General features: G+C 45.6%; 2 protein-coding genes across 2 annotated transcripts; both read right to left on the bottom strand.

Moving 5' to 3' along the window:
* Positions 1 to 1941: 1941 nt before the first annotated feature.
* Positions 1942 to 3485, bottom strand: LOC120050831 (gap junction alpha-3 protein-like). Its single transcript, XM_038997359.1, has 3 exons — positions 3417 to 3485; positions 2299 to 3300; positions 1942 to 2217 (listed from the first exon to the last, which is right to left on the bottom strand). The coding sequence occupies exons 1-3, from the start codon at positions 3483 to 3485 to the stop codon at positions 1942 to 1944; spliced, it is 1347 nt and encodes a 448-aa protein (XP_038853287.1).
* Positions 3486 to 8927: 5442 nt separating this feature from the next.
* Positions 8928 to 10235, bottom strand: LOC120051434 (gap junction beta-2 protein-like). The gene is made up of 2 exons (XM_038998301.1): positions 9751 to 10235; positions 8928 to 9291 (listed from the first exon to the last, which is right to left on the bottom strand). The coding sequence occupies exons 1-2, from the start codon at positions 10233 to 10235 to the stop codon at positions 8928 to 8930; spliced, it is 849 nt and encodes a 282-aa protein (XP_038854229.1).
* Between the last annotated feature and the right edge of the window lie 5392 nt (positions 10236 to 15627).

Consider the following 15627-nt stretch of genomic DNA (forward strand, 5'->3'; position numbering starts at 1 on the left):
TGTGTGTGTGTGTGTGTGTGTGTGTGTGTGTAGAGAGAGAGAATAAAAGAAAGAGAGAAAAGGAAGGAAGGACGAGTGTGAGGGTAAGGGATGATAGAGAGAGAAATGGGAACAATCACAACTTTCTGTTCTTACTTAAGTGCCAAAATTGAAGTGCCCCCTGCTTCTTGTTGCTTTATGGTAATAACCTCAGGTGGTGGTGGAATGATAACATATGATTTAATCATAACAAGGTCAAAGGTCAAGTGCTTGAGTGAGTCAGTTGTAGTGAGTTGTAGTTTCACAGTAACAGAATAGACCGTTGTTCGAAACATAAAGAGGTACAAAATGCAAAAGAGATTTGTCCAAAACATTGTTCGATAGCTATGATTTTTTCCTGAATGTTAGATGACAATAAAAAAAAAAAAATTGGTGAGAAAAAAAACGGGAAGCTTAAAAGAAATACAACTGCATGTTAAGAGCCATTTTCTGATTTAAAAAACTGGCAGGAGTTTAAGAAAATGATACCCAAATGCACATTCCTATTGGTTTTGCTATTATGATCCAGTAACAAAGAATGAAATGTCATTGCCTTAAATAATACTCCTTATCTATCGATCTTCTAGCAATTCTATTGCCTACTCTCTCTAAGCACTATACTGAAACTTCCCATACTGACTACCAGTGGGGGCCTACAGTCTTAAATCTGCTGAATTTCTTTATGATGAGGACACACACTTCTTTAACACACTGCAAACACAAGCGTCAGTATGGGTTCTTTATAAGTCATAATTCTATATGTATAATATACCCTATATGTACTATGTAATATATTTACATATATATATTATTTACCCTGATGTAACTGCCTAAATGTTGTTGTAGACATTGAAACAAGACTCTATAATATATCTATCACACACATACAGAAACGTACAGAAACACACACACACACAGACAGAAACACACACACAAACAAAGCCTGTTAAGCCTAAAGACCAAGCCTCAGGTTGGGATCGCGCTGGTAACATAGGTTGGAGCTTCACACTAGTATGGCTACACACTACAGTAACAGGTAGGACGTTACCTTATGCACTGGTATTAACCTGGTATTTACTGGTACATTACATATTATCAGAGGGTACTTAATTGTTAACTACCTGGTACCAAAATGTGTCTAGTCGTGCTTGTTTTACAAGTAATTCACAAGGTATTATTGTGTAATTAACATGTAATTTGTAAGTAAATACCAAGTCATTTTGAATAAAGTGCCACCCAGGTACCCTATCCCCGTTTCTCTCCACTCCACCATACTGTCAGAGCGTCCCTCTCTTCATTCAGCTTAATAGGAAGGGTGAGCATGGAACAGACAGACAGCTAGCTACGAGGCAGACAGACAGACACCAGGACACTAGGAAGAGACAATAGGACACATCGGCTTCATCTTAAAGGGTTCATCACAAGAAAATAAAAAAGAAAGGGGGGAGAGAAAAAAATTAACGAAAGCGCAAACCCTCTTCTGATGTCTACCATCAAAGAATAAAGAAAACAGCAGAATTATATTCATCTGAAATGTTGCTAATGTCCCAAACTAGTTAGTCCAATATCTCTACTCCTTTCATGGCATCTGAGCTGCAAACAGTGAATGTGTGTGTTCCCTCTCCACACACGTGTTGGCACCTCAGAACTTTGAAGCACTAAGCTATGCCTCACCTCACCGAATGCATCTCCAGATAACGCAACTTTGTAGAGAGTAATGTCAGGAGCATCTCAACTCCAGAGCCCCCCCCCCCCCCCCCCCCCCCACATCGCCTCTGTATTTCACACAACATTTGACACCTGAGCCTCAAAGATATATCATGTATAGAACCCAGAGGCATTGGGGTGCGGTGTTGGACAGGGGTCGCATGTGTTTGTATGTGATTGTGTGAAGGTGTGTGAGAGTGTGTGCGTGTGTATGTGTTACACGGCAAGGTCGTCGGGCCGGGCTCGGACACTGCTGGTCTTGCTGGCCATGCTCAGCCTGCGGGCGTCCGCCGCTATGAAAACGGGCGGCTCGTGCATCTCCACCCGGGTCACCGTGACATCATCAACGTGCATCAGTGGCAGCGCCGCCTCCGCTTCCTCTTCTTCCTGCTGCTGGTGCTCCTCACTCCTTCTCGATTCTCCCAGGGGGAGGGTGGAGGAGCGGGAGTCAGGGATAGGAGGGGCAGTGTCCGGTGGAGGGGGTGACTGCTCCTGGTCAGAGGAGGTGGGGGAGGAGGAGGAGGGTGGCGGAGAAGGGGAGAAGGGAGGAGGAGGGTAGGAGGAGGACTTGGCAGCGTCCAGAGTCTGCAGCTCCATGGCCATGTTGGCCCAGTTCTGCTCCACGGACTGCTGCTGGCCACTGCCCTCGCTGCCGTAGAAGGATGTGGGAAGAGCCTCCAACAGGAAGTCTTCATGGAAAGGGTCCATCTTGAGTTCCGCTGCCGCTGCCTGCTGCTCGGATAAAGCGGCCGTGGCGTTTGCCTGCTCGTTGGGCAGGTACACCACGTTCACGCCACCGTACGTGGGCAGGCAGTTGAGGGCCGGGTGGGCGATCCCCTCCTGGATCATATTGGACTCCACCGCCTCGTCTCTGGCCAGGGGGAGCGCCATTCGGTCGGGCGCAAACTCGTTGCTGACCCCCTGCTTCACCTTCTTCCATCCCAGGTGGTATATCTCCAGCAGGTTGAGCAGCAGGGAGACGCAGGCTACCACCAGCATGAAGATGATGAAGATGGTCTTCTCTGTGGGGCGTGAGATGAAGCAGTCAACCGTGTTGGGGCAGGGCCAGCGACCACACTTATACAGGGGGCTGAGCTGGAAGCCATACAGGAAGTACTGACCCAGGATGAAGCCCACTTCGAACAGGGTCTTGAAGATGATGTTGAACACGTACGTGCGCAGAAGAGCTCCCCGGATGCGGATTTTACCATGCTCGTCTCTGATTGGGGGCTTCTCCTTTTTCCCTCCTCCTCCTCCGTTCCTGTACAGAGGGTCTCTCTCCTCCTGGTGCCTGCTGGCCTTCCGCTGCTCCTCCTCCTTCTCCCGGCGTTTCTCCTCCATGCGGACAATGTGCAGCACGTGTCCCAGGTAGATCAAGGTGGGCGTGGACACGAAGATAATCTGCAGCACCCAGAAGCGGATGTGCGAGATGGGGAAGGCTTCGTCGTAGCACACGTTCTCGCAACCAGGCTGCTGTGTGTTGCAGGTGAAGTCAGACTGCTCGTCACCCCACACTTCCTCCGCAGCCGCCCCCAGGACCAGGATACGGAAGATGAAGAGGACTGTCAGCCACACCTGGACACAAGGGACATAACGCCACATAAGAAGGCATAAGGGGCTATATACCACAGGAATAAAAGGGTAAATCAATCAAATAACTGTATAAATGTATCAATCGATCAATCAGTCACCTTGCCAATCACGGTGGAGTGTTCTTGAGCGTTCTCCAGCAGCCGCCCCAGAAAGCTCCAGTCACCCATGCTTCACACGATTTCTAGCCTGAGGAGAGAGAGCACAGCCTGGGATGAGTAGCAACTGGGTGAGGCCTGGGTGGGGAGAGGCTGGGGGGGAATGTCTGGGGGAGAGAGGTGGGGAGAGGCTGGGGGAGAGAGGAGGGGAGAGGCTGGAGGAGAGGCAGGAGAGAGGTTGGGTGAAGCAGGAGAGAGGTGCAGATAGAGAGGTGGGGGAAAGCTGGAAAGCTGGAGATAGGTGGGAGCAACAGAGAGGGAATAGGTCTGTGTAGGCACCGACGGGATGAGAGGGAAGAGAGAGGTGGGGAGAGAACACACACAGAATGAGAGAGCATAGGCCAGGGAGAGGGGGAGCACAGGCATGGGTGAGTAACAACTGAGAGGGTAAGAAAACAGGAAAGGGAGGTGGGGAAATGAGAGAGGGGGACAAGAGAGAAGAGGGGAATAAAAACTTTGAATGAAAATGTACAGGTTCAGAAACCAAAACAAACATTGACCTCTGGTTTGAAGCCATAATATTACAAAATATTACTGTCATCTTATGCACACACATTGTACCCATCCTATGCACTTTCTGCTCCCGACATCACTCTGTGAAGTCACACAATCTCTCAGTCAAAGCCAATGCGTTTGGCACTGAAGGAGGCAGCGGGGTTGCATTTAGGAGGCGGCATGATTCCTTGTTCTACATAAAGGATACATATCTGCTCTAATATATTTCTATCTGAAGGTTCTGTCATGTGGCATCCCACTCTGCACAGCCCAGAACAGCTGTGGAGACCACCGAACAACACTCGTCTCCCTCAGACACAGGATGGACGCCATCGAGTCAGTCATAAGGGACTAACAAGCTGCCTTGATCACTTTCACTCTCGACCGGCCACATACTTCTCTAATACATTCTCTAATCACAGTACTGGAGACTGAGGTTAAACGCGCCAATAACAAATCCTGAGCACCACCATTGTGCTTCTTCCAGGCCTACTAGAATCATTAGCAGCAATTCAAAGGAACGTTTTTTCCCAATACAGACATTATACAGTTCTATCAATTTGAAATCAGCTACAATTGAGAATCCAGTGGCCACGGCAACTTCTGAACACATTGCAAAGCAGACGAAAAGAGGACCAGATATCCAATGACACAAAAAAGCACCCAAAGCAGTGACAGACGGTGGACTTACTAAAATGTTGTTGTATTGTCAGTGATAAATCCATCGACTAGTGGTTCAAAAGAAATACAATACCTGGAAGCAAAAAACGAATAATATCAGTTATGAATTGCAATTATAATGTCATTTAAATATGCTTACATTACCCAAATACCCAAATTAACCATTCTTTGTATGCCTATTGTACATGCAACTTACGATATTGACACTTCGGAGATGAGGGGAAAACTCAAATCTTTTTAGACTGGCTTGTAGAAACAAGCCTACTGGCCACCAATACAAATGTATCATGTATTCAAAGTCAAAAACCTACATCCTCTTCCCCCAAAATGTCTCTTTCTCTGAAATAGGTGACTTTGGTGTTTCTAATTGGACAGACTACATGGAACCATGAACCCTATGAATGCCACAGAATTGATAGACATATGTGTTTTGTTTTGAAAGGCAGATTTAATTGAGGAATGTATACAATCCATCCATAGGCCTGTCTGTGTGTTGCTGGGCAAGCGGGTTACAATGGCTGGCCATCTGTGGCAGTCTGAATGAGTACATAACAGCCTGGGAGGAATGTTCGGATCATCAAAACACAGAACTGCTGATGAGGGGAAATATTTGCCCGGGATCGACTGATATGCATTTACAGAGGGCTCTATATCACCAATGCATAGATACAACAACAAAAACTGATCCCAGCTGCATTACTCTCCTGTTACAAACTCCTGTTTGGACATGAAGTGGTTTTACAAACTTTGAAAACAAGGACCTATTTTCCCCATGTTAAAACACAGGCAGGCTGTTACTGTAAAATCTATGATTACTATGATTACCACAGTATCCCAATCTATCGATTGGTGGTGCATTGTTGCTGAATGTAGCCCATATTAGCTCAACTCAAATCACTGGCCTTCTACAGTTCAATATTAATTTCAATAGATGACTCCATGGTCGTTATGCCTGGCCTAGCCTACTCAATAACGCGCTGGTATCAAAGTGGTGCAATACCCCTCTATAATGACAGTATGTGTCGAGCTGCACAGTATATGTGTTGATCCTTTGGAGGTTTTGATGAAATACCGTCTGTCACCTGTGACAATAGAGAAGCTGCCAGACGCGCATTGTGCTCCTTGGCAATGGCTATTGACGGGGATCAGCGGCATTGTGTTCCAGCGGCCGCACCATTTAACACTTTGACCACGCTGACCCAAGTTATTTAAATATATAAACCTTGGGCAGTAGATATCCTAACAGAATACTTATTGATACAGTAATTGATTGCAGGCTAAGTCAAGCCAACATCACTCGCATTGGAATTGGTGAGCGTAAAAGTGGCTACTTGTCGTTCCCAAATAAGCATAAGGACAGGGTGGATGGATAGACTCCCCAAGCCTTGGCCACTTGAAGCAATATCCGGTGGTCACTGAAGCTATCCAAATTTTGAAAGGGTTGGAAAATCCTACAGACCTTCCCAGGTTGAAAGATCCCTCCCCTTCCCTCTCACTCCCCAACTCTGACAGCTTACCAATCTCCTTTGACAGCGGCCGGCCAAAACTTTTTTCCGGAAGCGTCGCGATCTGCGTTCTCTTCTTTTCTCCCGCGGGGTTCGAGGCCAGGCGTGCGCGTGAGAAAGAGAGCGAACAAGAGAGAGAGAGAGACAACGGGAGGGTGAGCAAAGCGAAGCTAGTCTAAGGGCGCGTGTGGAACCTGGAGATGGGGTCCCGCAAAGCGCAGCGGCTGCGTCCCGTGCCCAGCCATCGGTACTGTCACATTGTGTGACCATCCATGAGTGCACGCGTGGGGGAGGGTGGGGGCGGCGTCGCCCACCCGTCAACCCCCCGTCACCTCTCATCCCACCCTGCCACCCTGCTCTTCCGAAATTCCACACCAGGACTCCAAAATTGTGCATGGCGTCTCCGTGCGCAGGGGGGAATGATGGCCTTGACAATGTTGGAGAGTAGGCCTAAATGCATATAGATGAGTTATAGTACAGGACTGGATGTTCCTCTCCCATATTATCTGTACTATCTGAACATCTTCTTACATTTACATTTAAGTCATTTAGCAGACGCTCTTATCCAGAGCGACTTACAAGTACATACATTCATATATATTTTTTTTTTTTGTACTGGCCCCCCGTGGGGATCACGAAGCTGAAGTGCAGGAAAATGATCAGCAACAAAAGAGTGATCAAATTTAGATCCTACATCTTTCTTTTAGCATGTTAAAAGAATGGAAGCTTATTGCAAAAAGTGTGAATTATTTTGACTCTAGTATCTACCTTTGATGAGCATTTAGGTCTCGTTCCTTCAACCAAGTATTATAGAAACTCAAGCCCCCCCTTAAGAGGTAATCATAATTTTCTGATCTGCAAGGAAGGTTTGCAGGCAGAGTTAAGAAATCTTCATAAACCGCTCAGACTAAAGAAAGGCTACCTCCCTCTATTGGTACCTTTTCTTCCTTAGGTAGAATAACCCAGCGTAGGGTTGCAATACGCTCTTCATCGGGCACACTCATTTAAATTTTTTACATTTAAGTCATTTAGCAGACGCTCTTATCCAGAGCGACTTACAAATTGGTGCATTCACCTTATGATATCCAGTGGAACAACCACTTTACAATAGTGCATCTAACTCTTTTAAGGGGGGGGAGGGGGGGGTTAGAAGGATTACTTTATCCTATCCTAGGTATTCCTTAAAGAGGTGGGGTTTCAGGTGTCTCCGGAAGGTGGTGATTGACTCCGCTGACCTGGCGTCGTGAGGGAGTTTGTTCCACCATTGGGGTGCCAGAGCAGCGAACAGTTTTGACTGGGCTGAGCGGGAACTGTACTTCCTCAGAGGTAGGGAGGCGAGCAGGCCAGAGGTGGATGAACGCAGTGCCCTTGTTTGGGTGTAGGGCCTGATCAGAGCCTGAAGGTACGGAGGTGCCGTTCCCCTCACAGCTCCGTAGGCAAGCACCATGGTCTTGTAGCGGATGCGAGCTTCAACTGGAAGCCAGTGGAGAGAGCGGAGGAGCGGGGTGACGTGAGAGAACTTGGGAAAGTTGAACACCAGACGGGCTGCGGCGTTCTGGATGAGTTGTAGGGGTTTAATGGCACAGGCAGGGAGCCCAGCCAACAGCGAGTTGCAGTAATCCAGACGGGAGATGACAAGTGCCTGGATTAGGACCTGCGCCGCTTCCTGCGTGAGGCAGGGTCGTACTCTGCGAATGTTGTAGAGCATGAACCTACAGGAACGGGTCACCGCCTTGATGTTAGTTGAGAACGACAGGGTGTTGTCCAGGATCACGCCAAGGTTCTTAGCACTCTGGGAGGAGGACACAATGGAGTTGTCAACCGTGATGGCGAGATCATGGAACGGGCAGTCCTTCCCCGGGAGGAAGAGCAGCTCCGTCTTGCCGAGGTTCAGCTTGAGGTGGTGATCCGTCATCCACACTGATATGTCTGCCAGACATGCAGAGATGCGATTCACCACCTGGTTATCAGAGGGGGGAAAGGAGAAGATTATTCTTTGTGCACTTTGTATATTTTTTGTAGTACTCTATTTTACATTTGTGCTATCTGAAAATAATATATATATATATATATATATATATATATCACATCTCATGATTAAGTGCTGGGATGTGCTTCCTCAGGCCCACTAACACAACCACATGATTTACCAACATCTGACCATCCACCATCACCCAAATTGTGAAATGCAGCTTTGCTAAAATGTGTCTCAATGATCAGACAGTATATCAAATATCTAATATTTTTATTTCACGAGTTTTTAAAACACACACATCCTCTGTAGGTCATTGCATAAGCCTTTACTCATAGTACTCTACTGTGATTCTGCGAATGCCATTGTCAGTGTATTTACAATGTTATGTCTTCATTACCAACATCACAATTCCATAGGAGCAATCTGTCTGTCTGTCTGTCTGTCTGTCTGTCTGTCTGTCTGTCTGTCTGTCTGTCTGTCTGTCTGTCTGTCTGTCTGTCTGTCTGTCTGTCTGTCTGTCTGTCTGTCTGTCTGTCTGTCTGTCTGTCTGTCTGTCTGTCTGTCTGTTTGCAGGCCTGTCTTTGCCTGTGAGGGGTCAGTGGCCATGTGTGAATATTGGCCACTAGATGGTGTAGTGACTCCAGTGACTGAAGCGGGGAAGGAGAGCTTCTGTGCATGTCTGGAGTGGACTACACAGTGTTTACACATATTTATGATTCGGTGTGTTTGTGTGTGTACTACTTATGTTTTGCACATCTGTGTGTGCATATGCACGCTATGTCTATAGCTCCCCCGTCCTCACACCGCCTTGCTGCAGGTGGACCCAGACGAAGAGGATGACAACAACTTCTCATTCTTCTTGTTCTGCTGCAGAGTCTTGTCTTTGGAAGAGGTTGAGGAACAGTTTGCACCCTCCCCTTTCTGTTTCCCCCCTCTGCGCCGTGATGACGGGCACCGAGCGATAGCCTTGGCGACCAGGTAGGCCAGTTCGGCCATGTTGAGTGCCATACAGACGCAGGAGGAGGCGGCCATGAAAACAGTGAAGACAGTTTTTTCTGTGGGGCGGGAGACAAAGCAGTCCACCACATTGGGACAGGGCCACTGGTCACACTGGACCAGCCTGGGCATCTGGAAGCCGTCGTACAACACGTATAGAGCATACCTGGAGAACGAAGGTGAAGATTAAGGCTTAGAACTACAGATGTAGCCTCTTTATTTGAGCCAGTTTGCAACAGCTGGTAAATAATCAGGAAATGTGAATTATTATGTGGATTATAATTAATGGACATTTTTGTAGGGGTTGATATATTTTTCGTAAAGGGAAAATCATGTCTGACATTTCAAAGTGGAAATGACAAACTTCCGAAGCCTTTTAAACCTCAAATACACTACAAGATTTACATTTCCTGCATAGCAAGAACATTCTCCTGCAACAGGGTGATCAAATTAAGATCCTACACTTGTACATGGTGATGTCATGAATCTTGAGGAAGTGTATCTACATCTTATTCTTAAGCGTTTGTATGTAGTGGAGGTGGTTCATTGAGCTACACTCAAGTAACTTGTCTGCCTGAAATAAAGGCTTGTTAGGCTTTACTCAGGGAGCTCACACAGTACGTACATGAAGCCTCCCTCGAACAGCAGGCGGAAGACCAGACTACAGGCATACGTCCACCACAGTGGCCCGGCGATTGGCAGCCTCCGCCTCCTCAGACTCTCTAGCTCAGCCTCCTGGGCCGCCTGGGCCTTGTCGCTGCGGCAACGCCCCCCGACTGAACCCTGCTGCAGGACCTGGTGTTTGTCGGTGTGATGACGGTAGGCCACGTACATGGCGACGAGGAGAGCGGGCGTGGAGACGAAGATAAGCTGCAGACACCAGAGCCTGATGTGGGACACGGGGAAGAAGTGGTCGTAGCAGACGTTCTCGCAGCCCGGCTGCAGGGTATTGCAGACAAAGTCGCTCTGTTCGTCCCCCCAGACGCTTTCGGCCGCCAGGACCAGCACGGTGACCCGGAAGATGAAGAGGACAGAAAGCCACACCTTCCCCAGGCTGGTAGAGTGGCGGTTCACACCAGCCAGCTGGGCGTACAGGGTCCCCCAGGTCATCTCTCCTGCTCCTCTGGCCCAGAACACACACCTACCCTGTGGAGAGACCAGAGGAGAGAGGGGGTGAGGGCTGGATCGAAGTAGGGAGAGTTGGAGGGAAGAGAGAGGAAGGAGGAGAAAATAAAACATTAGATACAGGGTCCCCAAGCTCATCGTTCCTCTGCTGCCCAGGAACAATCCACTCTACTCTGGGGAGAGAGGAGAGGAGAAGGGGGGTGAAAGTTGAGGTTAAAAAAATAAATAGAGAGGGAGGAGAATAAGAATGAGATGAGAGGAGGAGGAGAGCGAGACAGAGAGAGAACTGAATACAGTTGCTTGGCTAGACCAGTGCCAATGTTGTAATGAACTATTGATCCAGCCAACATTTCTAATGTACTACACGCTTAGAAAAAAAGGGGTTCTTTGTCTTTCCCCATAGGAGAACCCTTTTTGGTTCCAGGTCAAACCCTTTTGGGTTCCACGTAGAACCCTGGTAAGGGTTCTTCATGGAACCGAAAAGGGTTCTACCTGGAACCAAAAGGGTTCTACCTAGTACCAAAAAGGGTTAAACAAAGGTTTCTCCTATGGGGACAGTCGAAGAACCCTTTTAGGTTCCCCCTAAGAGTGTACCGCTGCGCTATATAGCCGTACTAAGTTTTTATAACTGCACTATAACTGCACGTTACATTCACCTCGCGAAGACACCCAATATTCACATCAATGGGGTTTACATGTTATAATAATAAAATATCAATAAGTTGAAGTGTTATTTTTTTATTCACTTCATAAGTTGTTTTTAAAGTGACTTTGACATTCAATGTGTAATGAAAAGCGCTATATAAAATACCTCTGTTATTATTATGATAGGTAAATTCAAGACATTGTGCAAGATGAAATTATTATTTTCAACCCCACAATACTTCCATCATGTGATAACAAAAATACATTTTACATAACACGTCTCCAAAGTTTTAAAAATGTTCCATCTAATGAAACAAATAGAGAAAAATAAGTCAGCTGACAGAGAAGAGAACAACACATCAACCGGTCATCCTCACCTTTTCTCTCCTGAATATCACGGAGGCTCCATGTACCCCCACTTCTCCTGCTTGGTTCACTCTGCCATAGTCAGATCCAACAGAGCTCCAGGGAGAGACCGTCTAGGGTGAGACGCAGTCCACTGATTTACCGCTGACTAGACCTGATGTGCTCTGAGCGCTCTCAGAGACGCACCTGAACTTGTGGATTCACCTACGTGACGTCAGTTTCGGGGCGGAGCTGAAATCTGGAGCGACAACAAGTGCAGTTTGAGTGAGTCTTGAGCTGATGTTCCTATGTATAAGAAGCACAGCCATAGATGTTGTGCTGATCTGCATCTTTCTCTGCTTCACTCAAATATATTTATGTGTGTGTGTGTGTATATATACTGACTGAGGAGGAGTTCATTCAGTCAGTTTATCAAAAGAGGTTTTGTTTTGTTTTCTTGTGGTTCTAACCAAACAGTGAATCCCACATTGGGTGATAATACTTTTTTTGGTGTGTGGATGCACAAACCAGGTCTTGATGTCTTTACACTCAAATGTGGTCAAAATGTTGACCTCAGGGAATGTTTTACACACTATGAATTTTTAGCTAAATCTAGACTTAAACACTCCACAAAACACATTGAACCCTACCCCAACACAATCCCATCCCACCCCCATCCAGGTGCTTGCAAGATCCAGTTTGCTCATGCACCTTGGTTGAACTGCATTGTAGCAGTATACAGCATTTCATCCCAAACACTCCCCTTCTGTCTGAGTGGCTCAGTGGACGAGGTGAAACACTTTCCTTTCTATTCATCTCTCTGTTCCCTACTCTGTTCTTCCCTCCCTTCATACCTCACTACTAAACTGCTCCCACCAGATTGGGTTTCCCTAATTACCCCCATCCTGTCCCATCAGGATAACAGCAGGGCACAGTGAGGACACACACACACACACACACACACACACACACACACACACACACACACACACACACACACACACACACACACACACACACACACACACACACACACACACACACACACACACACACACACACACACGGTTATCTCCTATTTCTTGGGGATTGGGGGCGGATGCCCAATGGTAGATTGGGTGTGGACAGAGAAGAGGGGCTGAAGGGTGGGTCACAAACCCTGCTGAGGGCAGAGGAAGGAGGGGGTACAGGGCTCGGTAGGGCTGAGGTGGGGTGGGTAGTGAGTACAGGCATGGCTTTGTGTGGCTCCTTTTGGCGACAACAACAGTTCTGTTTACCAACGAGGTGAGTTGACACTGGGGTCTGGTGCTGCATGACAAGAGACACAACCAGAGTGATGATAACTGGTAATGTCCTCCTCAGCCAGACAATCTCCTCAGACAATCTCCACATGAGACCTGGACGGAGTCTGAGGAACTTCAGAGGAATGTATATCTTCCTCAACTAGAACTATCCGGAAGCTGTGCGCCAGAAGAGGAAAGAACTTATCCCAGCCATAAAAGCTGCCAGAGCGTGTGGGGACATTGCTTAAATCTGCTTATGACAGGCTCATTGTCCACACTCCCTCCCAAAAGCCTGGAAGGGATGAGAGAGCCAAGCCTATGGGTTCGTAGCTTCAAACCTGCAGCACACACACACACACACACACACACACACACACACACACACACACACACACACACACACACACACACACACACACACACACACACACACACACACACACACACACACACACACCAACTGATTAATGGACTGCTGAAAGGATATATTTGTCTCTTGCTTTGTTTGCTCTTTTCCATATTATGTCTATCTCTAATATGCTACCCAGGAAAGGGCTCAAAATAGCCCATATTAATACATGTAGCCTTAGAAATAAGGTTTATGAAATCAATAACTTGCAAACATCAGATAACATTCCTATATTAGCCATTTCTGAGACTCACTTAGGTAATTCATTTGAGGATACAGCAGTAGCAATACAAGGACATAACATCTACAGAAGAGACAGGAATGCTTATGGGGGAGGTGTTGCTGTATATATTCAGAGCCATATCCCTGTAATGCTTAGAGAATATCTTATGCAAGTGTTATTGAAGTGTTGTGGTTGCAGGTTCACCTGGCACATCTAAAGCCTTTTATTTTGCAGTGTTGCTGTAGGCCACCAAGTGCTAACAGTGGGTATCAAAATAATATGTGTGAAATGCTTGATAGTGTATGTGATGTAAACAGAGAGGTCTACTTTCTTGGGGACCTGAATAATTTACTGGTTTTCATCAAGCTGTCCTGTCAAGAGGAAGCTTTTCAGTGTAACCAGTGACCGTAATCTGGTTCAGGTTATTAATAAATTTACCAGGGTATTTACAAACACTACAGGAACAAGATCATCCACATGTATTGATCACATTTTTACTAATACTGTAGAACTTTTATCAAAGCTGTATCCATACCCATTGGATACAGTGATCACAATATAGTGGCTATATCCAGGAATGCCGAAGTTCCAAAAGCTGGGCCTGAAATAGTGTATAAGAGATCATACAAAATATTTTGCTGTGACTCTTATGTGGATGATAAAAAAAATATTTATTGGTCTGATGTGATTCATGAGGAGCATCCAGACGCTGCACTTGATGCATTTATGAAATTGCTTCTTCCAATTATTGTTAAACATGCACCTGTTAAGAAACTGACTGTTAGAAATATTAAGGCTCCATGGATTGATGAGGAATTGAAAAACGGTATGGTTGAAAGAGATGGGGCAAAAGGAGTGGCTAATAAGTCTGGCTGCACATCTGACTGGCTGACTTAACCCAAATTGAGAAATTATGTGACTAAACTCAAAAAAAAGAAGAAGAAATTGTATTATGAAGCCAAGATCAATGATTTAAAGAATAATGGAGAAAAAAAACTTTGGGGTACTTTAAATGAAATTATGGGCAGAAAGACAAATTCAACTCCATCTTTCTTTCATCGAATCAGATGGCCATTTGATGTTGCCAATTATTTTAATGATTACTTCATTGGCAAAGTGGGAAAACTGAGGCAGGAAATGCCAACAACGAACAGTGAGCCATCGTACTCAAGCATAAAAAAATGTATAATGAAAGAAAAGTTTTAACAGTTTTAATTTTGTCAATAATGACAAACCTCTTGGCATTGAAAACTTAGATGGAAAGCTACTGAGGATGGTAGCTGACTCTATAGCCACTTCTATCTGTCATATCTTTAATCTGAGACTAGAGGAAAGTCTTTGTCCTGGAGGGAAGCCAAAGTCATTCTGCTACCCAAGAGTGGTAAAGCGGCCTTTACTGGTTGTAACAGCAGACATATCAGCTTACTGCCAGCTCTTAGCAAACTGTTGGAAAAATGTGTTTTGTGTTTGACCAAATACAATCCTATTTCTCCATAAACAAATTAATAACAGACTTTCAGCATGCTTATAGAGAAGGGCACTCAACATGTACTGCACTGACACAAATGCCCGTTGACTGGTTGAAAGAAATTGATAATAAGAAGATTGTGGGAGCTGTACTGTCAGATTTCAGAGCAACCTTAGACATTATTGACCCTATCCTGTTGTTGAGAATGGCTTTTCAACATCTGCCATATTGTGGATTCAGAGCTATCTATCTAATAGAACTCAGAGGGTTTTCTTTAATGGCAGCTTCTCTAATTTCAAACATGCAAAATGTGGTGTACCGCAGGGCAGCTCTCTAGGCCCTCTTCTCTTTTCTGTGTTTACCAATAACTTGCCACTGGCATTAAACAAAGCATGTGTGTCCATGTATTCTGATGATTCAACCATATACACATCAACAACCACAGCTAATGAAGTCACTGAAACCTTAACAAAGAGTTGGTCTGTTTTGGAATGGGTAGCCAGTAATATACTGGTCCTGAACATCTCTAAAACTAAGAGCATTGTATTTGGTACAAATCATTCTAGACCTCAGCTGAATCTGGTAATGAATGGTGTGGCTGTTGAACAAGTTACTTGGCATTACCTTAGATTGTAAACTGTCATGGTCAAAACATATAGATTCAATGGTTGTAAAGATGGGGAGAGGCCTGTCCGTAATAAAAAGATGCTCTGCTTTTATGACATCGCACTGCAAAAAGCAAGTCCTGCAGGCTCTAATTTGATCTTATCTTCACTATTGTCTGGTCTTGTGGTCGAGTGCTGCAAGGAAATACCTAGTTAAGCTGCAGTTAGGATCCCCACTTTATTTTAAGAATGTGAAATGTCAGAATAATAGTAGAGAGAATGATTTATTTCAGCTTTTATTTCTTTCATCACATTCCCAGTGGGTCAGAAGTTTACATACACTCAATTAGTATTTGGTAATGTTGCCTTTTAAATTGTTTAACTTGGGTCAAACATGTT

This window comes from Salvelinus namaycush, chromosome 7, assembly GCF_016432855.1.
Source record: "Salvelinus namaycush isolate Seneca chromosome 7, SaNama_1.0, whole genome shotgun sequence".
In the NCBI taxonomy this organism is placed as follows: domain Eukaryota; kingdom Metazoa; phylum Chordata; class Actinopteri; order Salmoniformes; family Salmonidae; genus Salvelinus; species Salvelinus namaycush.